The sequence below is a fragment of the Ammospiza caudacuta genome, chromosome 20 (assembly GCF_027887145.1).
Source record: "Ammospiza caudacuta isolate bAmmCau1 chromosome 20, bAmmCau1.pri, whole genome shotgun sequence".
In the NCBI taxonomy this organism is placed as follows: domain Eukaryota; kingdom Metazoa; phylum Chordata; class Aves; order Passeriformes; family Passerellidae; genus Ammospiza; species Ammospiza caudacuta.
In genome coordinates, this window is record NC_080612.1 from 9,017,218 (window position 1) to 9,045,043 (window position 27,826).

General features: G+C 59.8%; 3 protein-coding genes across 3 annotated transcripts in view; 1 reads left to right on the top strand and 2 right to left on the bottom strand.

Annotated features, from left to right (window-relative positions):
* Positions 1-2,260: 2,260 nt before the first annotated feature.
* TRARG1 (trafficking regulator of GLUT4 (SLC2A4) 1) lies at positions 2,261-8,850 on the bottom strand. Its single transcript, XM_058817887.1, has 3 exons — positions 8,461-8,850; positions 3,473-3,605; positions 2,261-2,934 (listed from the first exon to the last, which is right to left on the bottom strand). Exons 1-3 carry the CDS (start codon positions 8,848-8,850, stop codon positions 2,927-2,929), a joined length of 531 nt encoding a protein of 176 aa, XP_058673870.1. The 3' UTR covers positions 2,261-2,926.
* A 2,587-nt stretch (positions 8,851-11,437) lies between these two features.
* BHLHA9 (basic helix-loop-helix family member a9) lies at positions 11,438-12,160 on the bottom strand. Its single transcript, XM_058818047.1, has one exon. The coding sequence runs from the start codon at positions 12,158-12,160 to the stop codon at positions 11,438-11,440; it is 723 nt and encodes a 240-aa protein (XP_058674030.1).
* A 13,100-nt stretch (positions 12,161-25,260) lies between these two features.
* The window catches only part of ABR (ABR activator of RhoGEF and GTPase), a 29,044-nt gene continuing 26,478 nt past the window's right edge, over positions 25,261-27,826 (top strand). The window contains exon 1 of the mRNA XM_058817968.1: positions 25,261-25,379. Coding sequence (XP_058673951.1) covers positions 25,319-25,379 — 61 coding nt within the window. The 5' untranslated portion in view covers positions 25,261-25,318. The remainder of the gene's footprint in view (positions 25,380-27,826) is intronic.

Genomic DNA, 27,826 nt, shown 5'->3' on the forward strand with positions numbered 1-27,826 from the left:
TTTGGGGAAATCTTCTGCCTCCTCCTGCGTCCAGGGGGATCCTGGTGCCTCCACTGCTCTGTGCTGCCCTGGCCTGGAGCACTGCAGCTGCCTCCCAAACCCCATCCCTGATCTGGCTGCAGGAATCCCATTTGGAACCACAATTTGTTTGGATCCCACTGAAAAAAAAAAAAAAAAAAACAGGTTCCAAGGAAATCTGTGCTCAGAGATGGTTCTGCTAAGGAGGAGGATGAAAAGAGAAGAAAATGGGGTTGGTTTGGGAGCTGCTCAGAGCCTGAGTTTCTGCCATCCCTGCAATTAGAGCAGTAATGTGAACCCCCCTCGTGGGGGGTGCCAGGGTTTGATCCTTTGGATGCAGGGAAGCACTTTAGATGAAAGGCTTTATAAAATGATAAAAGAGCATTTAAACCCTTACTTAATAAACGCTCAGCGCTCTCAAGTCCTAGAACTGCCTCCAGCACTTTTCCCTGAAAAAAGGTCCCTTCCTGCTTCCTGGGCTCTTCCCATCAGCTGAATCCCAGCAGCTCCAGGGGCAGAGGGCAGGGAATCAGGGACAGGCAGCACTGCCCTTATGTAACTCCAAAAAAACCCCCTCATGTTCCCCAGCAAGCAGCTTTTGAGTCCAAGAGATAAAGAAGGAACTATTTGGGGGTTTGATGGGGTTTCAATAGCCATAAAACGAATTTAGACCATCCAAGGGAGGGTTTCTGAAGGGCTCAGGAGGAAAAGAGGCAGTTCCTGGGCAGAGGATGGAGGAGGGAGCTCCCACCCAGCAATGCTCAGCACTCCCTGTTTGCTGAGCTCACAAAAGATAAATTGCACAAGGAAAAGTTGCAGATTTGGTCCATTTTAGGTGCCAGCAGTTTGTGATGGAGTGCTGGCAAAGGGGTGGATGGGAATGGAGCCCAAGAAGGTGCTGTAGTGATGTGCTATTGCTGTGAGCCCCTGGCATCCCTTGCAGTGGAGAGGAAAACGTTGACAGCGTGTCTGGGGGATTTGGCTTCCTCACCCCCTGGATTCAAACAACATCTAGAGGGAAAAAACACTTGAAAGAGGAGCAATCGAAAAGGTGACGGGAGAATTTTCACAGAGACGCCTGTGGCTTTGCACATTAGTTACTACAGAGTAACTACAGGGTGGATTTACACCCACCCCTGCCCTGTGCTAAGCCAGGTGCCCACTCAGAGCCCAGGGCAGGGGGCAGTGCCAAGCAGTTCCCATGTTGGGAGGGTTCTTTTGGTGGATTCTCCATGTAGACAAGCCAGGGAAGCATTGAATTTGCTCTAAATTTGGAGTGTTAGGGAGCAGAAATGCCCTGCAGGGCAGCATTTCTGAGTCAGTCCATGCTCTCAGGTTGTGACACAACAGAAGGGTCAGGCAGTGCAGCTCTTGGTCGTGTGTCCCCAAAGTTTGGATCAAAGAGCCTCAGGGAGCCGATGGACGTGGCCAGAAGTCACAAAGCCTGGCTGAAACAACAGGCAATGGAGTTTTGCATAGTCTGGGTGGGTGGGTAGAGAAACAACCCCAGGGAGGCCCCACAGCAGCGAGGAGAAGGGCTGGGGCTGGATGGAGCCTCCAGGGGCATTGGGTGCCACAGGGATGGGCTGGGGGAGCCAGGGGCTGTGGAAGACATGGCAGGGCCTGTGGTGCCTACAGACAGAGTGGGAGGAGCAGAGTCTGTTTTCTTGTTGTGGTAAATACAAAACATTAAAAAATAATACAACAGCTCCTGGAACTGCCCCCAGGCAGCTCCGGGGGCGCCGGAGATTTTCAGAGCTGTGTGAGAAACGCTGTGTGAGGGGTGCAAGGAGAGGAGCAGGAGTCTAAAACTGCTCCATGCCCCTGGAAATCTCCTGGAAGGCCCTAAGCTGAGGCCCCAGAGGGTTTTGGGGTGAGCACTGGCAGTGCTGGGGGCTGGATCACGCTGAAGCCTCTGCGTGCCGTGGCATCGGGTGTGAGTGGGTGGAGGGGGCTCTCCATGCCCTGGTGCTGCTGCTGGGCATCAACCAGGCTCTTGTCTCATTGTCTCAGTGCCAGGGGTGCCAACCTCCCTCTGGGTGCACAGAGAAATGCGGGGGTTCACAGGGATCGCCTGATTTTGCCTTCCTTTAAAAAGCCCACCTTGGGATGGGGGTGAGGAGGAATCCAGGGTTCTCATGCAGCAACATCCTCCTCTGCCAGCTCTGAGATCTGCCCTAAGTGACAAAAGAGCTCGTAGGAACAGACATGGAGAACATTCCCAAAGGCATGCAAATGGTCATTGTCTCTTTTTTTTTTTCTTTTTTTTTTTTTCTTTTTTTTTCATCAAAAATACAAAAGCACCCACCACATCCTCCAGCTTTGGCGGCTGCGTTTCGCTCGGAGCAGAGCCGTGGTCCTGCTGCAGCTCTGCTCTCCCTCCTCCTCCTCCCTGGAACAGCTCTCAGCTCCTGATGGCAGTTTGAGCTTTGTTTTTTGTTGTTTTGTTTTGTTTTTTTTTTTGTAGAGACAGAGAATTTGACGATTTAAAAACCAACAACCCCCCAAAAAATCCAGTGACTTGTGCCAGAATTCTCAGGAGGACTCCTCAGAAACGTCCCGTTCTCGCCTTGTGTTTTCCTTCAACAACCAGCTTCCTTCTGGAGACTCTCTCCTCCTCTTGCACGAATGAGGTAGTGGATTTCCCCCTTCTCCTCTCCTCTCCTCAGTGGCCTCTCCCATTGCTCCTCAGGGTGATTTTTATCCCGTCCCTGGCCCAGGCTCATTCCCAGGAGGCGGTGAATTGACGCATGCGTTCCTCCCGACGGCGCTCCAGAGCAGACTGTCTAGGGCTGCCCACCTACACTGTGACAATTTTTGTTTTGTTTTGTTGCAAGGCTGAAAGTAAAAACCCCAAAAGGAAAGTTGTCTTCCTCCTCTTCAAGGTATTTGCATGCTGAAACGTCTTCTAGGAAGCTGCAAAAGAAAGAGTGGCTTAGGGCAGCTCCCAGCAGGCAGCAGATGCTCCCCTTACTCTCCTTTTGGGTGGTTCTGAGGTCCCTGTTTGCCTGAGCTGGGCTGATTTTGGGAGATTCCCAAGATATTTTGGGATTGTATTTCTGGGCAGGTTGATTTGTGTCCTGAAACCTTTCTGTTTTCACAGCACTCCACTCTTCTAAACCCAACCACAGGCTTTGCCTTTCACCAGGGAGAGCTTGTGTGGTCCCCAGGGCACTTTGGACAGCAGAGGAAGGCTTTCCATGCTGGCCATTTGGGCAAAAATCCTACTGGGCAATTTTTCCAGTAGAAAAGCATGTTTCTACTGGAAGGAGCCCATTCTCTGAGGTGTTTTTCACGTGTTTGAGCAGCTGGTGATGGCCAAACCAAGCTGGAGTCAGCGCCCTCCCACTGCACTGAGCTGGGAATGAGGGGCAGGTCTGTCCTACGCCCTGGAGCTCGAGCCAGGTGAGGCTCCTGCAGGAGCTGGGCTGAGGGAAGGAGAGGGAAGGGTTACCTCCGATGCTGAGTGAAATGTAGAGCACGATGATGATGGTCCCCAGCACGATGGAGACGATGCTGAGCAGCCTGGCCATGCGTCCCAGCCGCCGGGCGCCGTCCGTGTCCCCCTGCTGGCCGCTGTTCCTCGACTGGGGAGACACAAAAAGAGTCCCTTGAGAGGGGCAGCAGCTCCAGGGGCGACTCCCTGGCTGCAGAACCCCAAACTGAGCCCCGTTTCCTTTCCTGCTCCTTTAACTGGCAATCTCTTGGTTCCTAAGTAAAAAATGAGGATTCCTGGTGAGGGAGCAGCGTCACTGCTGGGGACAGGACCTCCTGATCCTGGTCCTGCTGGAAAGGATCTCCTGGGCATCCTGCCCTTGGCTGGGGCAGCACCCAGCACTCAGCACAGGGCAGCTGTGAGAGGGTTTGTGGTGGAATTACTCACCGTGCGTCAGCATTTGCTGCCAGCCCGGCCCCTGGCACCAAAAATCCTCCCCAGGTTTGTGCAGTGCCCTTCTGCCACCCCCAAAACCCATTGGGAAGGGGGTTTGGAGGGAGGAAAAGTGGGTGAGGGGGTTTAAGGCCTCTTGGTGACATTTTCATCTGGTTGGGAAAGCTTGGAGTGAGGGGAAGGGAAGCAAGGTGGGATAGGGGGAGAAGGGAGCCCAGCATCCTTGGTCCAGTGGAGGAGTTGGGAAAAAAAAACCCTGAACTTCACTGGGAGTGGGGTTTTATTGATGATTTAACTGCTTTGAAGCAGATATTCCTCCTTTGGGGTTGCATTTATGTATTTAACACTTTTATATGGGTTAAAGGCTTCTTCCCCTGGCCCCATCCATCCCCAGCCAAGCTGCCTTGGAGGAGAACAGAGGGGTCTGGGGCAAACTGTGGGGCAGCAGCCCCCAAAGCCCTGTGCTGTGTGACAGCTCTTTCCTTTGGAGCATGGCTGCTAAAACTGGGGAAATTCTCTGTTTAAAAAAACCAGTGTACTAGTTAAAATGGGTTAAAGGTGGAAGTGGATTAAAGCACCCCCAGTTTCCTTTCAAAAAATGTGAATCTCAGAAACAGCTGTGATGGAAAGGATCTCCTTCCTCATGTTAAAAAAAATAAAATAATAAGAGCAGGGAAGCTCTAGGAATAATAATGAAACATCACAGAGATTCTGAACCAATAATTGATGTTATTGCCCCATTTCCCATTCACCCTGCTTTAATTCCTCTGCCTCTTGGCAGCACCAAAACATCCCAGGCTGTGTATGGGCAGCTGCTCCGTAGGAAAAACACAGCTTTGGAGGTTTCCATGCGCTCCTTTGAGTTTGTATCACCACGAAAATTACCCAGCAGAGCCCCAAACAGGGGGTGGCTGCTGCCTCTGCCCCCTGCCCACGTCCTGCCCCGCTCAGGAGCCTCCCTGGGCATGGCTGCCCCCAGCAGGGACACGGGAGTGCTCAGGACCTCGCTGCTCCTGCTCTCACCAGCAGCTCTGCCAGACCCACTCTGAAAGCAAAGGGATGCAGCCAAGAGCTATTTTCATCCCAGAACAGGAGGTGACAAAATGAAGCCTCATGGGTTGGTGGTGAGAGATGGGGAGGATGCAGGAGCCCGGGGATCCACAGGATCCCTGCCCTGCTCACCGACAGCTCCAGCTATGGGGATTTCGATTTTCAGGCTCTGGTTTTTGTAACAAATTTTGCAACAATATTTTGGCGGGGTGTGGGTTAGATTGCAGAGAAATATGCAGCTTTAGCTGTCTTCCAGGCAAAATTCAATGTATATATTTATCACGACAGCTTCTGGAAGTGTTTACTGCTCATTTATCCTCCACAATTATGAGAAACACATCAGCATTGGCATGGGGTGTTTAGCAAGAACTTGGTACTGTACATATATTATTAATCAGAGTGGAACAGTTTGATTATAGCTCTCTAGTACCACTAATCCCCTGTTTTGCTTTCCACATAAAAACATTAACATCTTGTTTATTAATCGAGGCTCACCAAGGCAGAACATCTCCAAAAAGCTCGAGGGCTCTGAGGGAGTGAGTCACTGTGAGAGTGCCAGGGGACTCCCTGCTCCAGGAAATCTGCAGGGCCTGGGCAGTGGGTGCTGTTCTGCAGCCCCCAGGGCCAGGTGAGCCTGGGTGACTCAGGGATTATTAATTTTACCTCTTTCCCACTGCTGTCTGCTCCTCTTACTGCCCAAAATGGGTTTTTTCCCCTAAGTGGCCTTGTGCAAATGAAGGCAATTACTTTGCTGTGCTGGTCCCAGGGATGGGGAAGACAAATCATCCCATCCTCTTCCCTGCAATCCCTCCCAGCTGATGAACTGGCTTTGGATGCTCTCTGCTGCCGTCCACCAACTACCCAGAATAAATCATTAATCCTGGACACTTGGGGTTTTTGTTGAGGGAAACATTCTAAGAGAGGCATCAGTCAACTCCAGAGTGAGGCAGATGATGGGTGAGGACAGCCTGACTTCTCCCACATCTTCTGGCAATGACAGAATTTATTTTGGATACCAAGTGCTGTGCAGAAGTGCCCTTGATGTTACTACGTGGTGGTTCTGGATGGATTTTTTAATTTTCTTTCATTTATTTGGAGTTTTGGGCTCTGGGATGTGGCTGCTCTGCTTCTTTCCCCGAAGTGGCTGCACTTTGGTGGGAAGGGGAAAGGATTCAGAGCAGGAGTGCAGGGTGGGTGTGTGGTAGCCAGCATTGCCCTGCAATTCTAGGAGATGGAATGTCCTTGTCCACCAGTCCCACTCCCTCTCTTGGGGAGTGACCTGAACCCTTCAGAACAGCCAGATCATCACTTGGTGACAAAACACATCCAAGAGGCCGTGGAGAAGCCTCCAGGTAATTAATTTCCATGAAATCAGTGTTAGCAGGAATGGGCTGGGGATGGCTAGAGCAGGGTTTTTTCCACCTCTGGCCATAGGCCCTGTTGGGATCTGAGAGCAGCTTTTGAAAAATGATTTATGAGACACTAAGCTCAAAAGCGTTCATTTACTTTCCTCTCTGGATGCTGCTTATTACCCAGGAAAGAAAAAAAAAAAAAAAAAAAGAAAAAGCTTTCATGTGCAAAAGCTTTCACTGAGGAAAGAAAAGCACAATTGCAGAGCCAAAGGAATGTCAGCACATTGTGGAAAGGTGCTCCTGGTTCCCCAGGCAATGGGAATCACAAAAACCTGGTTCCTGCTCAGACCTGGGCATGATCAGGCACACCTGGGCTTTGCTCTGAGAGAAAAGCTGAGCCCGGGGGGCACTGGGAGCTCAGCTCCTCGCTGCTGTGAGCAGGTGAAACATCAACCCCTGCCCTGGGAGCTGCTCCAGATGTTCCCTGGTTCCTCAGGGAGAGAAGGGGGATGGATGGATGGATGGATGGATGGATGGATGGATGGATGGATGGATGGATGGATGGATGGATGGATGGATGGATGGATGGATGGATCACTCCTCATCCTCAGCATGGCTGCCAGGTGGGTGTGTGGAGCAGGTGATGGTGCAGGACTAGAGAGGGCTGGAATCATTAATTAAAGCACAGCACAGAGAGTGCAGGGGTGGCTGTGCAGGGGCCAGAGGATGTGCACTGGCTGCTGGTGTGCTGTGTGTGCCATGAACCTTGTCCTCAGCTGAATGCACCTTCTGTCCCCCTTCCCCAGCTCTGGCTGAGCCCTGGGCAGGGCTGCCTTGGAAGCAGAGGGCAGCCCAATAATCCCATTGCCTTGCTGCTCCTGCCTCCCCGGGCTGTGACAGCCACCACGCCCTCTCAGCCTGGCAGGAGAACCAGCTCCTGCTCTTTTGCCACTGTTAACTCTCCTGGTGTGGCCCAAGGCACATCCCCACGCCTGCAAGGGACAGTGTGAGGATCTGTTCTGCATGGAGGCCAATGTGGCTGGCAAATCCCCGTGAGAGCCCTTGTTTATTACCACGGATATGCAACACCCAGCTGCTTTCCCTCTCCTTGCAGTGCAAAGCCAGACAAGGCTGGCTGGCTTCCCTGGCTGCTGCCTAAACAGGCTGTGCCACACAACTGTACTACGCAGATGACAGCTGGCACTGGCAGGAACGATGATTCCTCCTCAAAATGGAAATTGGTCTCCCTGGAGGGCTTTTTGTGGCAAGTGCCCGTGCCTGCCTTCAAGTTGTTGGTGGTTTTTGGGGGGAAGTGCTGGCTGCGTGTGCCCCTCGGTGTATTTCTGTGTGGTGAGCAGGTAACGGAACTGATTGTCAAAGAAAAGGTTTGCCTTTGTTGCAAATCAAAGGCATGGGAGGTGCTGGGTGTGTACAAGAGAGCAGCATCTGCTGGGGAAGGGGGTGGCTGTGCTTGTAGGGCTGTGCTGGCTGAGCCACCTGTACCCGAGATGGGTGGGAGGCCAGGCTGCCTTCATTCTCCCCTGCTCGGCTCTTGGTGTATTTGCTGAGCTCTGGGGGATGTTTAATGGAGGAAAATTGCTTCTCCGGGGCGGCTAAAGCAGCCGCAGGTGCAGCCTGTCCCTTTGAAGTGCCTGAGGCCAGGCAGGAGCCTCCAGCCAGGGTCTCCCCGGTGCTGCAGGGCTGGGCTGGGCTCGTAGGGAGGTCCCTGGTCAGCGCTTTGCCCGCAGCTCCTTCCCGGGGAATCCCGCCGAGTGCTGGAGCGCTGCCAGGGGACGGGGACCGCGCTTCCCGGAGCCCTGCCCTGGAATCCCACCCCCTCTGCATCTCCATCCCGCCGCCTCCTTCTCCATCTCCTTCTCCATCTCCATCTCCATCCCGCCGCCTCCCCGAGCGCTGCCCCGGGCTCGGCGCCGCTCCCCGCCCGCCTCCGCCCGCCCGCGCCCCCCGGCCCCGCACCGGAGCGCGCTGCGGGAGCCGAGCGGGGCGGCCCAGCCCGGCCGAGCGCTGCGGGAGCCGAGCGGCTCCTCCCGGGGCTGCAGCACCGCGGACAGCTCCGGGGCGCCCGTCGGGGCGGGGGAAGCCGGAGCGAACCGGGCGGGTCCGAGCGCGCCCGGCGGGTCCCGCACTCACCATGATGGAGAAGACGAGGGCCACGATGTTGATGGGCCAGACGGGGCAGAAGCAGGAGAAGATGGCGAGCACCAGGTAGTCCCGAGGGCGGCCCTGCTCCGGCGCCGCCGTGCTGGTGGCCGTGGACGAGGCTCTGCCCAGGCTCAGCCGGGACGGCGACAGCGGCGGCGCCTCCAGGTGCCCGACCGACACCGACTTGTAGCCGAGCCCGTGCCCGTTGCGCTCCGTCTCGCCGGGCAGGGCTGCCGTGAAGGATTTGGAGCCGCGGAGGCCCTTCTCCTCCCGGCCCTCCGTCGCCGACAGCAGCTTCTCCGTCTCCTGGAAGCGGGTGGGCAGCGCCGTGCCCGAGCCCGGGCCCGGGCCCCCGGGCGCGGAGCCGGTGCTGGCCATGGCCCGGCGGAGCGGAGCGGGCTCGGGCAGCGCCCCGCCGCCGCCGCCGCTCTGCGCTCGGGGCCCGCCGCCCGCGGGAGGCCGAGCCGGGCTGGCCCCTCCTCCGGCTCGGCCCCCGGGGCAGGATCGGGGCCGCGCACCGCCCCCGGGGTGTCCCCGGCCCCCCCTGCCCGCGCCGCCTTCCCGCGCTCGGCCCCCGCCCGCCCCGGTGCGTGCGGCCCCCGGGGATGCGGCGGGGCGGAGCCGGGGAGTCCCCGCCGCCTTCAGCCCGGCCCAGCCCCACCGACCCCCGGCTCGTCCCCGGGGCTCGCACGGGCTCTGCTCCGCTGCAGCGGGACGTGAGAGCCCAGCCCGAGCGGGCCCCGCCCGTGCCCGCGGGGCTCGGGGCCGCCTCCAGCCCCGGAGGCGCGGGGGATGCCGAGAGCAGCGCCGTGCGGGGCGCACACAGCCTTGCTCTCTCTGCTGTCCCCGCTGTCCCCGCTGGCTGCCAGCCTTTCCCCAGGCAGGTGGGGGACATGCGACACGGAGCAGAGCCCCTCATCGCTGCGGAGAGGGGCTGGAGCTGCCCCGGGCAGGGCAGGGCTGCCCAGAGGGGTCTGGGCAGGGTGTGGGAGCCCTCTGGCTCCAGCCGCTCTGGGAAAGCATCATCCCAGGCACAGGGTTGGGAGAGGCTCTGGGCACGCCGTGCTGAGCTCGCCCTGCCCTCGCTGTGTGTGGGTGACCGTGGTGACACCACAGCTGGGGACAGGGACACCAGATCAGTGCCACACCACGGCCCTACACAGGACCTGCAGAGCAGAAAGGGTGCCTGTGCAGTGTGAGTTACATCTTCTCCACCCTTGGGAGCAGGGATGATGTGAGGGACAGGAGGGAGGGCTAAAACAGCCCTCAGAGCCTGGATGCCTGGAAATAATGGATGTTTTCCATCCATTGTGTATTATGTTTCAGTTCCAAATTTGCCAGGGGTTTCCCTGGCAGTGAGTGCCATCTACGGGGCACACCCAGCACCTTCTGCCTCCCCGAGAGGTGCCCAAGAGCCTCCTGCCATTCGGGACCTGCTGCCCACCCCTCCCCGGAGCCTTTTCCCATCCCACAGCCTCCAAACAGAATGAGGAGCTGCGGTGTGTGAGTGTGGATCCGAGAGCAGTGGGGCGACCCTGCTCGGGGGGGTCTCACGGGGTTTTGGTTCCCTTCCACTCCTGCCTCTGGGACCATCTGTTTCCATCTGCCTCGCTTGGGCTGACCACCAAAGCTGGGGTGGGAAAAACAGGGAGATGCAAATTCAGGAGAAGGGTTCCTTCCTGAGTCAGGGAGTCACTGAAACATCCTTTGCACGCTGCACTTGCTGGGCTCTCACTCCCCGTGGGAAGGCTGCTGACAGGGCAGGGCAGGGCAGGGCCATGGAAGAGCCCGAGCAGGGAGATTCACCCAGAGCTGCAGGGAGAAGCAGGATTCCTTCAGGGGATGTGGCTGCAGGCCTTCCTCTGGCCAGGGGAGCACCTGTGAGAGCCAGGATGCCTCACGCCATCAGCACTTCCAAGAGGCTCCTTTGCTGAGCAAAGAGCTCTCTCTCCTGGCTGCCACCAGTTTTCCTCTGCTCCCGGACCAGCTCCCCTGTCCCACCAGGGATTAAGGAAGGAGGAGGAGATCCAGGTACTCAGCAGCAGGAGGTTGAGGTGGTTGTTCCAGCACGTGTTCCCGGGCAGGGAGAGAGCTCAGGCTGCCCCTGGAATGGCGAGAGCAGAGGGGCTGGGGGAGCTCTGCAGGGCTCAGCACTGTGGGAATCCCACGGTGCAAAATGTCCTGTCCAAAACGCTGCCAGCTGTGGTGTGTGTGGCTGTAAATCCCTGCCCGATTCCTGCAGCAATTCCAGTTTGCTGAGCCTCGGGCAGGAGGGAGCCCTCGCAGCTGCTCCAAGCTCTCCAAGCCAGAGGAATGGAACCAAAAGGGACCTTTTCAGTAAAATTCCCCCTTCTCCCCTCCACCCTGCAGTTGGCCTGTCCCAACAGAGCCACTTCCCTGGCACCAGAAGGAAACCCCAGTTGGATGGGTGGGTTTATGAAAGCCGACATCTGTCTCCCCTCCCGGCCTCGCAAATCTGCCGGGCACAAACGTCTGTACCAATGAGCTTAGCGTCAAAAGTGGCAGGGAGGGCAGTAACCTCTGCCTGCTCCTGCTCCCCTCCTTCACCGGCGGCAGCAGAGCCACCGCCAGCCGGGGCTTTAGCGTCATCCCACGGCCCATCTGTCCATCCCACACACATTAACAGCCGCTGCCCTGCTGCCGGGTTTGCAACTCGTGTTTTCTCGCAGAGCAAGCCACAGGGAATAAATAACAGCGGCGATCAGCAGCAGCGAGACCTCGCTGTAAGGAACACGGATCTGGCACTTCCAGAGGAATTCCCACCTTCCCGCAGAGGGGAGACACTCAGCAGGGTCCTGTACAGCGTGTGGGGGGGTCTCGGAGCCCGCCAGCACCGCAGCTGGGCTGCACATCCAGCAGCGCTTCCCTCCCTCACCCTGCAGTCCCTCCCGTTCCCCCCAAGTGTCCCAAGGCTCCGTTACCAATCCAGGCACGGCCCTGCGGGTCACTGCGTGGGGAGGCGCTGCTGCTGTCCCCAGCCCTGGCAGTAGCCCGGCTGCCAGGGGACATTCCCGGCCAGGGGCTCTTGCAGGCTGCCCTGAATCGCTGAACCCGTGAATCGCTGCTGGCCGGGGTGCGGGGTCCCGCCGGAGCCACAGGCGCGGTTCTCCTTGGGGCTCTCGTAGTGATGGAGCTGCCGCTGAGGGGAGAACGCCGCGCTGAGAGGGGACGGAGGGCAGCGTGTCCCGGCAGGAACGGGCTCCCAGGACAGCTGGGGGCGGCTGCCCCTCGGCCCCGGCTCCTGCGCGGGGACCCCGGCCCGGGCGCGGCACTCGGGGTGGCCGCAGGGCCAGCAGCAGCCGGCGCCGCGCAGGGACAGCGACAGAGCCGCGATCCGGTTGATGGCCCGCCGGAGGGTCGCGATTTTGGAGAGCCTTTTGCCGCCGAGGTCGTGCTTGAGGGCCAGGCGCAGGGCGTTGAAGGCTTGGTTGTAGTCCAGGATCCTCTTACGCTCCCTGACGTTGGCAGCCATCCTCCTGGCCTTGGAGCGCACCGGCCGGCTCCTCTTCCTCGCCTTCATCCCGTCCGCGTCCCCCGGGCTGGAGTCTGCTCCCCTGCCTTGGGACACCCACAAACCCGGCCTGTAGCACGCCTGGGGCGCGTCCCTCGCGTCCAGCTCCTCCTCGGAGCTCTCGGGCCCCCCTTTCCCCGCGGCTGCTCCGGCCATGGCAGCGGCGAGGGCAGCGGGAGAGGCGCTGCTGTGCTGCTGCCTCCCGAGGGTGTGGGTGACACTCCTGCAGGGACGGGAATCCGCCTCTAAAGCCTTCAGCGGGGCTCGTCACGTGTCTGCCCCGACCCTCCTCACCTGCCGCAGGTGAGGCACAGGGAGAGCCGTGCCTGCCCCCTGTTCCAGGGCTGGGGTAGTGGGGTGCTCACACGTCCCTGGGGAAAGCACCTCCACACGTTGCTTTAGTGTCTGCTGAGAATTTGGGCACTGCAGGAGCTCCCCCGTGCTGCTCTGCCCTCTCCTCTGCTGGCCAGAGGTGGCTCACCCTGGGACAGGCCATGCCAGGGCTCTCATGGTGCTGTGAGGCAGAGAGAGCCCTGAGGGGCATCACCAGCCTGGCTCTCCCTTCCCCCTGCTCACGGGTCTGAGCACCTCTGGTGTTTCTCAGATGAGGGGAACTGAAGCACGAAATGGTGCCATTGATAAGGAAAGCAGCAAGTCTTGTGCTTGGTACAGAAGACACAGTGCTGGTGAGCTGGGAGCATCCGTGGGGACAGGGGGAGGTGGGTCCTGAGCAGAGGGGTCTGAAGTGGGTCCTGGGCAGGAGCAGGAGGTGTGAGGTGGGTCCTGGGCAGGAGCAGGAGCTCTGAGGTGGGTCCTGGGCAGGAATAGAGCTCTGAGGTGGGTCCTGGGCAGGAGCAGAGCTCTGAGGTGGGTCCTGGGCAGGATTAGAGAAGGTCTGAGGTGGGTCCTGAGCAGGATTAGAGAAGGTCTGAGGTGGGTCCTGAGCAGGAGCAGAGCTCTGAGGTGGGTCCTGAGCAGGAGCAGAGCCCCGCAGGAATGTGCAGGGCCTGGAACGCCTCTGCCCCGCGGAGCAGGAAGCAGGGATGTGGCAGGGGGATCAGGGCAGTGATAAAAGAGCTGAAGTGCTGCCTCCTCCCGAGCCTCCCTGTCCCTTCCCGCAGCCTGGGGGCAGAGCTGTCTGGGCCGGCGGTCCCGGCCCTGCCCGGTGCTTAACTTGGGGATGGCGGTGCTGAAAGCAGCTCCTTGTTTCCTGCACCCCGAGCTGGTGGGATGAGGGGCTGGCCAGATGCAGCAGGTCCGGAGGCCATGGGCAGGGCCGGGTCCCCAACCCCTGAGCGGTGGGGGACAGCCACGTGTGTTTGCACATCATCCCATTAGCCAGCAGTTGCTAAATGCCTTCCTGTGCCAGGGGTGATGCTTTGAAAAATGGCCCGGGAGCGGTTCTGACAAATTGTTGGGGAGTCTGGTGCAAAAGCAGAGCCCTGGGAGAACGTGGCCCTCCCTTCTTGATCCATCCCTTCCTATCTGATCATCCCGGCTCATGTTTGATCAATAGCCACACTTAGTGGGGGGTTATTTGTCTATTGCCCCTCTCCTCTCCTGGCTCTTTGAAGCTGGAGCTGATTTAGGCGCCTCTGCTCCAGGAGCCAAATAAATCAGGAGCCAGGGCCTCGGGGATGGGGAGGATGAGGCAGCAGGACTTCAAAGGCAGGTGAAGCTTGCAAATATCTTTGAGCACTCACCTGTGCTCACTGTGAGTCCCTTGTTCTCCCCAGTAGCCATCTCACCTCCCAGGAATGGGGGCTCCCCAACCACTGATTTACCCAGTGAGCTCAGCTCAGCAGCCAGGGGGTGTTTGGAACGCTTGAGTGCCAGCAGGACATGGATGTCAGAGCCACCTAGAGACATGCCTGTCTAAAACCCAGCTGAGCAGGACAGATCCCTGCCATGGGGGTGTTTTTGCTGGTGTTGCTGGTTTGTTTGAGGTCAGGAGGGGCAGTCCAAGCAGACACAGAGCTGGCTGAGCTGGCACAAAACCAGTCCCAAAGCTGTCCCCATCCCACCCACAGCCCCTGGGAGCTCCTTGGGAAGCACTGCCAGGCTTTATGGCTCTCTGGGCAGCCCTGGCTGCAGGGATGCAGTCCCAGCTCTCAGAAGGGAGCAAGGCCAGACCATAAATCACAGAGTGTCTGATGCCACCTGTAATTAGCACATCCCTGGGCCATCCCCACCTCGTCCTGGGCGCTTCCGACCCAGGTGCCCATTCCAGGCTGGGAGGTCAACAGGAACGCCCCCCAGCCCTGCTCCCCCGGCCCCTGCTGATTTATCACCGTGTGCTGCAGAGATTTATGGGCTGAGATGGGGAGCAGAAACGTGTTGTGAGGCTCTGCCGGGCCCGCCTGCCTGACAGATGAGGAAAGAGCAGTAATTATCTGTCGCCACACATAGATCAGGCCTTTCATGGCCCTCCCCAGCCTCCAGGAAGGGGTTTGGCCCTCGGGGACTCCCCAGCTCCCAGCCTGTGTCACTCTGGAGCACTGCTGAGTGCTGGGCACCTGCCCGTTGTCCCAGCTCAGAAGTGTATTTTGGGTGTGCATCCCTGACATTGCTGCTGAGCTCCTGCAAGGAGCCCTGGGCTGGCTGCCACATCCACCCAGCACCCCCAAACTGCTGATGCTTCCATGTGGGAGCTGCTGGAGCCACCTGGGAGCACTGGAGGTCACACCCTGATGGGCTGGGGGGCTGCCCAGCTCCTGGCACTGTCCCAGCACCCTCCATCCTCCTTGGGAAGGCTGCACCAGCAGGAATGGATGTGCCAGAGCAAGGCAGGGGAAGGATGAGAGGCGGGGCAGGCGGGGAGGTGCCCATTCCTGGTGACAGGGGAAGGAGGAGGCGGCTCTTGCGACACTGCCCGCGGGTAGATAAATAGGGTGCTCTGTTCCTGCTGGGGCACGGCCAGGTGGCACATGGGACACGGGCTGGTGACTCATCCACGGCCAGGCAGCCACGCTGCAGGGCCTGGAGGCGCCTGTGGGTGAGATCCCTGCGCCAGCACCAGGGAACAGCCCTGGCACAGGGCAGAAAGCCACATCCTGTGGGGCAGGAGTGAGCCACGGGCACGGGCTGAAACACATGTGGCAAAAGGCTTCACAGAATCCCAAAGTCGCTCCAAGTGGAAAAGCCCTTTAATCAAACCCAAATGTTAACCCAGCACTGCCTTGTTACCATTAAATCACTAAATGCCACATCCATGTTTTTTGAACATTTCCATCACTTTCCCGAGCAGCCTGTTCCAAAGTCTGACCATCCACTTTTCCTAATATCCAATTTAACCTTGAGGCCATTTCCTCTTGTCCTGTCCCTTGTTCCTTGGGAGCAGAGACAAACCCCCACCAGGTTTCTCACTCCTTTCAGGGAGTTGGAGGCCTTCCTTGCCCATCACAGGAGCCTGTGCCTGCTGCTCCATGTGCCAGGAATGGCTCATCCATCCTGACACCAGCAGGCCTGGCTGAGTTTCCCCGGCCAGAGGATGAGGATGGGACACACAGAGCTCTGCAGTGAAGGCCAGGGCACATGGCAGCTGTGGAAGACACAGGAGCCACTCCATGTCACAGGAACCTTTAAGGCTCGGTCATTCCTAGCTCGGGGATGTCCTGGAGCACGTGGGATGGATTCTGGCATTAATTATCACCTCGTTACTGCCCTGAGCTGCAGGCACCGGGCATTCCCTTACCTACATCCCCGTGCCCGCAGCTCCTCGGGGAGACCCGGAGAGGGCACCGGGAGTGTGTGAGCTGCAGGAGCGCAGCACCCGCGCCCCGCTGGTGTCCCCGTGGTGTCCCCATCCCGTCCCCATCCCCTCCCTGCCCGCTCCCGCAGCCGGGCCCGAGCCGGGGGGCGGCGGCAGCGCTGCCCCCGCCCCGGCGGGGCCGAGCCGAGCCGAGCCGAGGCGGGGCGGGCCGGGGGCGGGCACCGACGTCAGTCCCCGCGGCGGCGGCGGCTCCGGGGGGCGGAAGGCGGCGGTGCCGGGGGTGGGTGGGGGAAGCCCGGCTCGGGGCGGGGGATGGCGGCGGGCGAGGCGGCCCGGGCGGACTTCGCTCGGCACTGGCAGGCGCAGTTCCCGGGGGAGCCGGCGCCCCGCATGGAGCTGGGCTCGGTGCGGGCCATGGAGCGGGAGCTGGAGCGCTGCCGCCGCCACCTGCGCCGCCTGCAGCGGGCGCTGGCCGAGGAGCGCTTCAAGGTGGGCTACCTGGAGGCGGCGCTGGCCCGGGCCCCGCCGCCCCCCGCCGCCCCCCGGCCCGCGGGCAGCTCCCCGGAGGGCGGCAGCGCCGGCAGCTCGGACGCGGAGGACGCTTCCTCGGCAGGTGGGTGAGGGGGAGCCGTCCCCAGCCCAGCGTGTCCCCAGCGTGTCCCCAGCGTGTCCCCAGCCGGCCCCGCCGCACGCTCAAGGGCGAATGTGCGCGGCCGAGGGCATCCCCGCTCCTGCGCTCCTCCCGAGCCAGGCTAAAGGCAATCCCAAGCCCCTGTGCCATCCGTGCCACCCGGCTGGTGCGGCCCGAGCTGTGACTCGGCACGGGAGCCCCAGCGTGTCCCAGGAGCACCCCATGCTAGAGGATGCCCAAAGTCCTTCTGCCATCCCCATGGAACAGATAATGCCAGCCTTGTGCACCCCCTGACCAGCCACTAAGGTCACCCCAAGCCCCTGCTCCTCCCTGTCATCCCACGCCAAGGCCCCGTCCTTGGGTGTGCCAGGAGGGAGGGTGGCTCTGGCCGGTCCCCTGCAGCTCTCGGTGTGGTGGCCCAGTGTCCCACGAGCCACCGCTGGGGCTGGCACATTGCTCAGGAGTCATTTCCTGGCTCAGGGAACACCTCTGCTCAGGTGACACCCTGTGACCTCCCGCGGGAAAATCCTGGAGGCTCCAAAGCAGAGCCTTGCCGGGGTGGTGACATGTCCCGGGGTGTTTTTCCAGGTGGATTGAGGACAGTGCTGTTTCACAAGTGCCTGGCTGTGTGGTGGCACTGGAGGCACTGTCAGCCGTCACACTGTCCTACTTCCCGCGGCCTGGAAGTTGTTATTGCATCAGCATTAAACCCGGTTCAAACACAGTCCTGGCAGCTAGGGAATGTCACTTTTAATGCTGTTAATTCCACAGCTGACTTGAGTTAATTTTGTTCTCGCTCGATTGTGTGGGGTGGTGGTTTCCCCCTGAGGCCGTATCGTGCTGGTTCGAGATTGCCTGGAGAGCAAGTGCTCTGATGTCAAATTATGCTTAATATTTAGTTCATTTCTATTTATTTCATTAGTCTGCAGTGCTGGAGGAAGTTTCCACTTCACCTTCCTGAGCTGCCTGGAGGTGAAATGTCCAAAGTATGTGGCTGCTCTCGGTGTTGTCACCGTGCTGTGCACGTGTGTTTGTCCTGCTCTCCAGTGTGCTGTGGGAGCCTGTGCCCAGGAACAAGGACCTTGGGAATGCTGCCTCCAAAGGGCTGCTCCAAGCCCCTCTCCAGCTCCCAGCAGCAGGCACAGGCTGTGATTCTTGGGGAGCTGCTCTGTGGCTGAAGTGGCTTGAGTGCATCAGAGCGGCCAAGCACAAATCCTTGTGATTTACACTCAGACCTGTGTTTTGTTATGTCTGGGTTATGCTCCTGGATGTTTCCAAAGCCAGGATGGTGCAAGGCTGCTCTCAGGTTAAAGGGGCTTCCCTGAAGCACAGCACAAGCCCCTGAGGGTCCTGACTTCACAGCTTGGAGGGGTCCAGCCCTTTGCAGTCTTTTGGCAAGAGTTTGAAGTCCTAAGTTGCATCAGCTGTGGTTGAATGAGGCCTCTTCCTCCTCCTCCTCTTCCTCCTCCCCTAAATGGATCTTCCTCAGGGTCAGCAGCTCCAGCACTCATCAGAGGAGGAAGCATCCCCCTGCCCCGTGACAGGGCTGGGCTCTGCCCTCCCCAGCCTGTCCTGAGCCTGTCCTGAGCCTTTCCCAGGCATCAGCATTTTCTTTGTTGGGCATTCTAAGGGCCCCTGTGTGCTCTGCCTGGGCTGACATTTAAGAGCAGAGTTTGAGAGTGCAGTAGAGGTGTGCAGTCATTGCCTGGATCCCCCTTTCATGGACAGCTGGTTAACCCGGTGCTCCTGTTGTTTTCTTCTCACTTCTCTATGTTTCAGATGCAATTGAAAATTCATGATTGTGGTGCTGTTTGCTTTTCCTGCCAGCACTCAGGTGGTGTGTAACCCGGTTAGTGCTGCTCTGCCTGGGTCCCTCAGTATTTAATGTGAATTTTGGAGCTCAGCGCTGCTGTGGCTGTGGCTGAACACAGTCAATCCCCAGCTGCATCAACCTTGGGAAGCACCCTCTGGACAGCCAGTGAAGGAGTGTTGAATATCATCTTTATGGGAATTACCAGGGAAACACAGTGCTTTCCTTTAAGTAGCTTGTGATTAATCTGATTTGAAGGGAGGAAATCTGCAAGATGCCCGTCTGGGGCTGTCGCACCAGAGCGGCGCGTGCGGCAGCCAGATACACCATCCTGGCATCTGAGATAGCACCTGTGCCAGCTCTCCTGGGACCAGCAAAATCTGAGCCTCAGTGAGCAGATGGCTCAGAATGAGGCGTGGAAAGGGCTGAAATTCCCCTCGTCTTGGCCGTCACCTGTCCCTGTGGCTGAGCACACAGCTGAGTGTGCAGTGCGGGCTCGGGCTGGCTGCTGCTCCCATCTCCTGTTTGCCACGGAGGGATGGAGGGCTGTGGGGTGGTGGCAGCCTGGAGAGGGTGAGCTGAGCAGGAGGAGGTGCTGGTGGCCCAGAGGAGGATGAGGTGATGCTCACTGGAGATGCTTTGTGCCCGCAGCCAGGTAGCGCAGAGGTGGAAGTGACTTGGTGCTGGGTTTCCTCACTTTGTCCTTGGGAAGCAGAGAAAGAGGCTGGCTTTGCCATGGAGCTGAAGCTCCTCTGGAAGGCTGTGGGGTTTGGGAGCCCCTGAGCTGCCCTGTGCAATGCTCTACACCCCACAAATATGAGCTGTAGGGTGGGGAACGTTGGCATAGCTGGAATAGCCCGTGATGGCGTGAGCTGGTGGATCTGGTTGCAGCAGGATGCTGGGGCTGTGAGATGTGCTGTAAGTGAATCCCCAGCCCTCTGTTTAGCTGGAATTACAGTTTCTCTCAAGGAAAGATTCTGGAGTCACGTGGGCTCTTCTCCCCACTCTGCTGCACTGCCTTCACTGGTACCTTGGGAAGGGCAAGGGAGCTGCCAGGAGCAGCAGGTCCTGCCTTGGAGGGTGGTGAGCACAGAAGGGGGAAAGGGGCATCTGGAGTTCCTGTGGCATTGGAATGCCCAGATGGGGGCTGGATTGGCATGGATGTCATGCTGGGGGCTCCTGGCACGACTTGAGTAAAGTCAAGGCTTGTTCTTGTCACTCCATCCCTGCTTCTGCTGCTGCTGCAAAAGTGGCACCTCTGTCTGTCCCAGAAAAACTCCCTGCAGCTGTGGAGGTGATGGGGCAGCTCTGTCCTGCTTAGACCCTGCTTGTTCCTGATCCCTTTCTTGGAATATTCTGCAGAAGCAGAATGGAAAATAGTGAGCAAAGTCCAGGGTTTGTCCTGGTGCATCTCATTCTGCCTGGGGCAGGAGGGGAAGGAATGGTGATTCCACAGCCCAAGGAGGGTGAAATATTGCATGGCCTGTGCATCCACCTCCCCTCCTTCAGCACCTGGGTGGGATCTTGGTGCCAAATCAGGGAGGTGCAGTGGGGGCAGCTGTGTCTCCCCAAGAGCCCATCTACCACCTCTGTGTCTTTGTATTTAGTTTCTAAATTTTTACTTTGTTGTATTTCCCCATTGTTAGAAAGTGCTTGTTTGGCTCTGAAGAGGCTGGAAGTTCTTCTTCTGGCCAGGGCAGAGCAGGCAGAGTCTCAGTGTTTAATTTTAGCTGTTCAGGCCAGGACAAAGCCACAGAGAGTGTGTGTGTCTGTCTGTGTGTCTCTGTGTGCGTGTCTCTGTGTGTCTCTGTGTGTGTGTCTCTGTGTGTGTGTCTCTGTGTGTGTGTCTCTGTGTGTGTGTCTGTGCCTGCTGGGGACCTTTGAACTGTCTCCATCTGCTCTGGGGCCCGGCAGCATTTGGGGAGGTGATTTCTGCCCACAAACCCCCTGGTGGCATTGTGACAGCAGCCCCTGAGTGCTGGCAGGCTGAGAGTGATGCTGCCAGAGATGGGGACTGCAGGGTTAACTCTGGAACATGCTGTCTTGTTTAGATCATAAATAAATGTAAAGTTTATGAGGCTGAAAAGCCTTTGAGTAGAAGAGTTGAAGTTTAAAGCTGTAGGTGAGAGCAGCAAGTGCTGCTTGGGCAAATAGTGAGGGGTTTGTAAAGGAGCTGCAAGAGCAAAGGGGAGATCTGTGATCAGCTCTGCCCGTGGGTGCCACCGTGGCAGCAGCTGCATCTCCTGGCTGGGGGAGCAGCCCTTCAGGTGCCAGGCCCTGCAGAGGAGCAGGATGGGTGCACAGAGGGCTGGGATCCCTGTCTGTCTCATTGGTACTCCCCTAGCATGGCAGTGGTTCAATCATTAACACAGAGATGCCAACATCCCCCTGGAGTAGCTGGGTCTGGATGCAGCATCCCTGTGTTCTGCCAGCTGGGCACAGCCCCACTGAATGGGTTTTGGCCCCCAGAATTTGGGGCAGAGCCCTGAGCTCCCCCAGCTTGGCAGCACTCAGGGCTGGGCAGTGGGGCTGGGGATGGGGTTTGCCCTTCAGTGCCAGCAGTGCCACGGGCTGTGCCCACCATGGGCAGCACAGAGATGGCCCCAGGCTCACAGGGGCTGGCTGTGGATGATCAGCAGCCCCAGGAAGAAGCAATGGCAGCAGCAGGGCAGGCAAGAAATCCTCATTAGGTGGCTGGATAGAGCCAGCAGTGCCCTGCGGGGCCTGCATACATTTGCATTGTAAGGCCATTGAAATCTGGTTGGGGTTTGTTTTCTTTCTGTTTCCCTGGGAAGACACTTCTGTGCGTGGAGGCTCTTTGTTCCTCGGGTTCCTCCTCCCCTCCTGCCCACAGCTGGGATCCCAGAGGATGCTCTGCTCTGTCTTCTGCTGTGGCACTGATCACAGGGAGAAGCTTTGCTCTGTGCTAGCAGGGAATTCATATTCCCCTGGGTTAGAGGAAGGAGCCTGTGCTGGGCAGGGCAGCTCACTGAGTGTCCATCCAGCCCAGAAAGTGGCACCTGAGCCCCCTTGGTTGGTGGCATTGCTGGATTTTCCTCCCACTGAGGTCACCTGGAGCAGTGGCTGGGAGCCAGCCCGAGGGAACATGGAGAACTCAGCCCATCCCCAAGGGACACCTTGGAGCAGGCTTGGCTGTCCCACCCCAAATGGCTTGGTCAGTGTTTGCTGAGCAGGATAGCTGCTGTGTGTGGATCAGGAGCAGGATAGCTGCTGTGTGTGGATCAGGAGCAGGATAGCTGCTGTGTGTGGATCAGGATAAATGCTGTGTGTGGATCAGGATAAATGCTGTGTGTGGATCAGGATAAATGCTGTGTGTGGATCAGGAGCAGCAGCCCCTCTTGTCTCCCTTGGCTGTAGCTGACTCCCTGGCCAGCCCAAGCAGAATCCCAGAGGATTCTCCTGCAGATCTGCCCCCAGATAAATCCCAGCTGTAAAGTTCAGGGATTGTTTGGAGATCTGGCAGATAGGGAGACCTTTGTGCTGGGATGGGGCTTTCTGCCATGGACAGCTTTTGTTCCACGGGTGATTTTTGTTCCGTGGCTGTGAACCAGCACCTCCTCCTCCTCCTCTTCCTCCACAGCTCCTGTGCCGGGGAGCAAACCTGGCCCAGCCAGCTCAGCACCAGGGCTGGGGGCAGAGGAGCAGCTGGGGATTTTGGCAGACACAGCCACAGCTGCCTCCCTCTCATGCAATAGCCAGCCCAGGCCTCCACCTGAACTAAAAGGTTTTTGGGAGGCTGGGGTTTCTGCCCTCCTCCCCATGCTTGCTTGGCCCTGGCACCCTGCCTGGCACTGCCCTGAGGGCAGGATGCTCTGAGTAACCTTCCTGCTCCCCAGGCACCTCTCAGCTGTGCCCCAGTGAGCGCAGACCTCAGGGTTTCAATTCCACTGGGAAGTGATGCTGGAAGAGAAGCTCAGTGCTGGACTGAGGGCCCGCTGTGCTCCTTGGCAGGGAGGCTGGAAACATTTCCATTTATTCCTCTCTGTAGCCTCTGGCAAGGGGAGAGCTGCAGGGTGAGCCTGGACCTGCTGGGAGCCCAGCAGAGCAGCACTGGGGGAGCTGGGGGAGCCAGGCTGTGCTCTGGCATCTCCTGGAGTCTGCCTGTGCTCCTGCCATGGCTCCAGCTCACAGAGGTTCTCCCTCTCCCAAACCAAAGCACTCTGGCTGCTCTTCCAGTCCTTCTTTAGCCACTTTAGCTCCCCAACCTCAGTCTCCCATTCCGCTCTTCCTGTGGGAAAACACCCCCAGTGCTGGAGCTGTTTGTAAATTTTTACTTTGTTGTATTTCCCCATTGTTAGAAAGTGTTTGTTTGGCTCTGAAGGGGCTGGGAGTTCCTCCTCTGGCCGGGGCAGGCCAGGCAGAGTCTCAGTGTTTAATTTTGACTGCTCAGGCGAGGACAAAACCACAGAGAGTGTGTCTGTGTGTGTGGGTGGGTGGCTCCAGGTGGCTCTGGAGCTGCTCTCTGGTTGCCACCACCAGCCCTGGTGCCCAGCACCAGCCCTTGCCCAGCTCTGGGCCAGCCCTGGGGCTCCTGCAGCTCCCGTGGCTGTGACTGGAGGGCTCTTGCACAAGAGCCCAGGAATAGCACGGCGTGGGCAGGCGGGCAGGGGCTGGGCAGATGCCAGGCAGACAGCCAGACACCAGGCAGGCTGTGCAGGGCTGGCTGCTGCTGGGGAGGGATGCTGGAGCTCTGCTTCTCCCGGCTCTTGCCGCAGGGATGCTCCCAGCTGGAGCTGGGGGCGGTGGCGGGGGCTGAGAACAGGGATGGCAGCATCTCCTCACCCAGAACCCAGGATGGGCTCTGTCACCCAGGGCTGGGGGCTGAGAACAGGGATGGCAGCATCTCCTCACCCAGAACCCAGGATGGGCTCTGTCACCCAGGGCTGGGGGCTGAGAACAGGGATGGCAGCATCTCCTCACCCAGAACCCAGGACTAAACTCTGTCACCCAGGGCTGGTGGGTGCCAGGCTGGGGTGGGTGCTCCCCCCAAGCCACAGGGAGAGCAGGGAGGTTCGGCTGCTATGCAGGTTTTGAGGTTTTGTTGTTGTTGTTGTTTTTGCAAAGGTGAAAAGAATATGAAATTATAAAATACAGCCAAGGAGTTTGTTGTGGGCTGTGCAAGGCCACCTGCCTGGGTCATAATTATTTCTTTTTTTTCTGTCTCCCAAAGTGAATGTATTATCTGCCTCTTTCTGATTGGATTGTTGATGTATTTGAGCCTTCCTATTTGTTATGAAGACAGCATGCTTGGCTTTCTCCAAAGACACTTCCCAGGACACTCACCCAGCTGTGGGGAATTGCCTGCCTGGTCCTCCTGGCCGTGGCACTGCCAGGACCTGCTGGGTGGTGCCAGGCTGGGGGTGGCCAGCCTGGGGAGGGCTCCAGGAGCTCTGGCAGCTCATCCAAGTGCTCACTCATGGCCTGTGTTGGATAAAGGAGCAGATGTGCAAAGGGGGCGTGGAGAGGTGGGCAGGAGTGGCCAGGAAATGTGTCTGGCTGAGGGAAAGATGTGGAAAAGCCCCTCCCTGCCTGTGTGCATGGAAAAGCAGCTGCCCCCACGGCTCTGCAGCCGTCGTGCTGAGGATGAGCAGCTGCATCTGGTGCTGCTGCAGGGCTCCCCAGGGCACCAGCGGACTGTGTGGTTTCCTGCCATGAGCAAGGTTGATGCTCTCAGCTGAACCACCACCACCTTCCTGGCTGAGCCTCGGGCTCTGGGGGTGCAGGGCTGGGTGTGGGGTTTGCTGTGGAGTGTGCAGGAAGCTCTCCATCCATTAAGGGGCAAAGTGAGGACGAGCTCAGCTTGAGCCAAAGCAGGAGTGAGTGGGGGATGAACAGCAGCAAAGGCTGTCACATCCTGGCCACCCTTGGGCACTGCCTGTGCTGATGTCTTGGGGACAAGGGGAGTCTCAGCTCCCCAGAGCAGCTGGGATGGGGCAGGGGAAGGCAAATGGCAGCTGTAGGGCTGCACCCTGACCCACAGCCCGTGGGTGCAGCAGGTTCTGGCTGTCCTTGCCATGCCAGGGCTGGATGCAGCCCCCGGGCAGGCAGGGCTGTGCTGGGGCAGCAGTGCCTCCTCATCCTGGATGCCAGGTGCCAGTGGCTCCCTGTGCTCCAGCCATGCTGAGCCACAGCTCTGGCATTGCTGTGCTCCCCCAAAATGCTGCACCGAGCCTGTCGTGGTCATCCCTGGCAGTGACAATCAGGCGGTGGCAGTGCAGGGTCCCCTCAGGTCTCCCCGCTGCGTCCTGGCACTTCACGCTCTGCCTTCCCCGTGTGCCCGGCAGAGCATTGTCCCTCCTGCCCGGCTCCATCTGGCCGCTCCCGGTCCGTGCCCACCCCGAGCCCCGCGGGCAGGACGGGCCGGGGGCGCAGCCCGAGGGTGGCACCATGGTGCCCGGGGGTGGTGCCCGCCCTGCCGGGCACAGCCTGAACCAGGGCACTCTTTGCACTTGAACGCTTGGCTGGCGCCCTGACATATTGGGGTTGATGACTCTGGCACTCCGTGTTTCCTTTGGCTACACGCGGCCGGGGAGGGCGGTTTAACCCCTGCCTGCCCGCGTCCCTCTCTGCCAGCCCCAGGTGTGTGTGGGGCAGGGCTGCTCCCGGCTCCTGCAGGCCCTGGTTCCCAGAACCAGCGGAGCAGGGCTGGGAAGAGCCTGTGTCCTTCAGCCTCAGGTATTTGAGGGGAGGTTTTGCTGTGAATTTGACCCAGCATCCCCAGGTCACAGCGAGGAGGTGAGGCTGTGCTGGAGGGGGTGATGGAGCCAGCTCCCCCTTTTCCCCCCCGCTCTCCTTGGGGGTGCAGCCGCACACGCCGCTGTGCCACCCCCATCCCCTCTTCATCCTCCTCATCCTCCTCCTCCTCCTGGCCGGTGCCCAGACCCCTGCGGAGGGTCGGCGCGGCTTCTGCGTGCGGGGGGACGCCGAGCTCGGCTCCCCCCGGCGAGGCGAGGCAGGGGCGGGAGGCGGGACGCGCTGCCATTGCCAGGCGGCACCTCCTTCGCCGGGCACCCTTGGCGGGAGCGCGGCCGTGTGCCCGTGCCCGGCTCTGCCACCCTCAGCCCCCGCCCGGCCCCCGCCTCCCGCCCGCCGCCTTTGTTGTGCGATGCGAGCGGGCTGAGGCGGCGCAGCGCCGGGAGGATGGAGCCGCTGAGCCACCGCGGCCTGCCGCGCCTCTCCTGGATCGACACCCTCTACAGCAGTACGTGCCCGGGGCGGCCGCGGGGGCGCGGGGGGCCGGGGGCTGCCTGCCCGCTACCTGTTGTGTAACGCTGCGGCGCCTGGGCAGCGATGCCGCTGCGCTGTCCCGGGCGGAGCCGAGCCGGGCCAGGGGTGGTGGTGCTGGCTGGGGGTTGTGCTCCGCTCCGCGAGCATCCCGCATGTCCTGGGGGCCTGGCCGGGGTCTGGCCGGCGTCCCCCAGGCTCTGTGGGCTGCATGGGCAGGGTGGGTGGCGGTGGTCTCGGCTCGGGGGTCGCTGAGGTTGGAGCGGGTTATTCCCCACAGCTGGCACTGCCCGTGAGGGGTTTGGGGATGAGGATGGAGATGGTTCTTGGCCGCAGGTGCCATCGCGGCGGTGGGAGGGCACCTCTCCCTCTCTCCCTGCGTCCCTCCCTGCCTCCCTCAGCCGCGGCGCTCGCAGCGAGCTCCAGGCGCGGTGCCGGTGCTGTGGCAACGCGCTGTCGGTACCGGGGGCTGGCAGCCGGCGGGGCCGGGGGCGTCCTGCAGCATCCCGGGGGTGCGAACCCCCCCATCCCATCCCATCCCATCCCATCCCATCCCATCCCATCCCATCCCATCCCATCCCATCCCATCCCATCCCACGGCCGGGCGGCAGGGAGGAGGGAGCCCTGAGCCGGTCCTGCTCTCAGGGCTGATCCAGGGCATGAGGGGCTCGGTCACAGGGTCCCCGTGGTTATTTTGGGGCTGCGTGGGCACCCCGGGGTGGGGTTTGGGGCTTGGGGCGCAGTGCTGGGCTCGGAGCCCGGCGCTGCTGGGGTTTGGCCGGGTGCGTGGGAAGGTGGGATGCTCCGGAGCATGCTCCATGCATGGAGCTGGCATCTGCCGTGCCCTGGAGGGAGCGGGGCCGCCAAGGGGCACGGTGGGCAGGGCTGAGCCCCCTCCCCAGGTTTGCCAGCCCAAAACCTCTGGTGTCCACAGCCAGAGGCCACATCCAGCAGGGATGGGAGCTGGGGTGGCTGTGCAGGGGTTTGGGCTGGAGCCCTGGGGCCAGCTGGGTGAATTTCCATCCAGCCCCAGTCTCTGCACCCTCCTTCCCAGCCACCCATGGCACCCTCCTTCCCACGGCTCTGCATCCCAAATCCCCAAGCCGTGGGGGAGGCTGCTTGGCATGCCCGTGCTTTGGGGGATGCAGGGCAGGGTCCAGCCTTCATCATCATCACTCTGGGCAAGGCAATGGTGGTGTGGAGGAGATGCTGTTGTGTTGAGCCACCCTTCAGCAGAGGCCCAGGTCCAAAGGCAGCTCACACATCTGTGTTGTCATGGTGCATTTTCACCCAGGCACAGGCAAACCGTGGCGTTCCCCCAAAATCTCACAGGCTCTGTGTGGATGTTGGGCTTTTCTTGGAAGTGGGATGGATGGGGTGAGCGTTGGGCTGTGCCCACACGCTGACAGGGTGTCAGGGAACAGCTGGGAGTGCCACCCTGAGCTGCTGTGGCTGTGCTCTGTCTGGGCAGGGCAGGAGCAGCTGCTGCCCTTGGCTGAGCTCCCTCATGGGGAACATCCTGCTGCCAGCAGCCTGGGAAGATGTGGCAGAGCAAAACCATTTTCCTGGGGAAAATAATCCCTCATGGGGATGTGTTCCTGGCCCTGTCACCCTGCTGGGGCCGTGTGCCAGCTCACAGGGCCTCTGCCCTGGTGGTGTCAGCGTCCCTTGGTGCAGCTCAGGGCCCTGGGGCTGTCTGTGGGCTTGGGGCCACAGGGCTGTTTCAGATCAGGGTGTCCTTGTCCCCCAGAGTGGCTCCCCTGGGCCAGGCTCCCTCCCTGCCCTCCATCTCCACGCCTGGGGTGCAGCAGGAGGATTTCAACTGCTGCTAAAAATCAGGAGCAAAAATAACTCTGGGTTTTGGCACAGGCACAGAGCAGGCTGCAGGGGCAATGCAGCTGTGGGGGAGGAGGGAGGGAGATGCTGGGTTTGGGCTGCCTGGGTGCCACAAGCACCCCAGGGGACAACCCCTCTGTGTCCCCTCGCCCATCAGTGACTCCCTTGCCTGTCCTGGATGGTTGGTGGTGCTTGGTCCCCTCCCTGTAGCAGCTTTTGGGGTTGCTGGGGGGGTTCCTGTGCCCAGGCTCCCCACGTGAGGCCCCTCAAATCCTGCACAGCCTCGAGTGGCACAGCTGGAGCTGTGGGGACGTCATGGCTGTGTCCTGGGGACAGCTCAGGGTCCCTCTCCGTTTGTGCCTGTTGGGCACTGCCTGTAGATCCCATCCCCAGCTCTGGTCTGGGATGTAGATCAGCTCCAGCAGCTACCAGCAGAGCCAGGACATTCCTGCATCCCTGCAGGCCCTTCCCTCTCCATGGCACCTCCTTCCCTGCACTGCTGCAGGTGTCACCTCCCAGGTCCCCAGCTGCCTCATTAACACTCTGTTCCTCATTACTTGGATGCTGATGAGCCCCACCTGGGCTGCC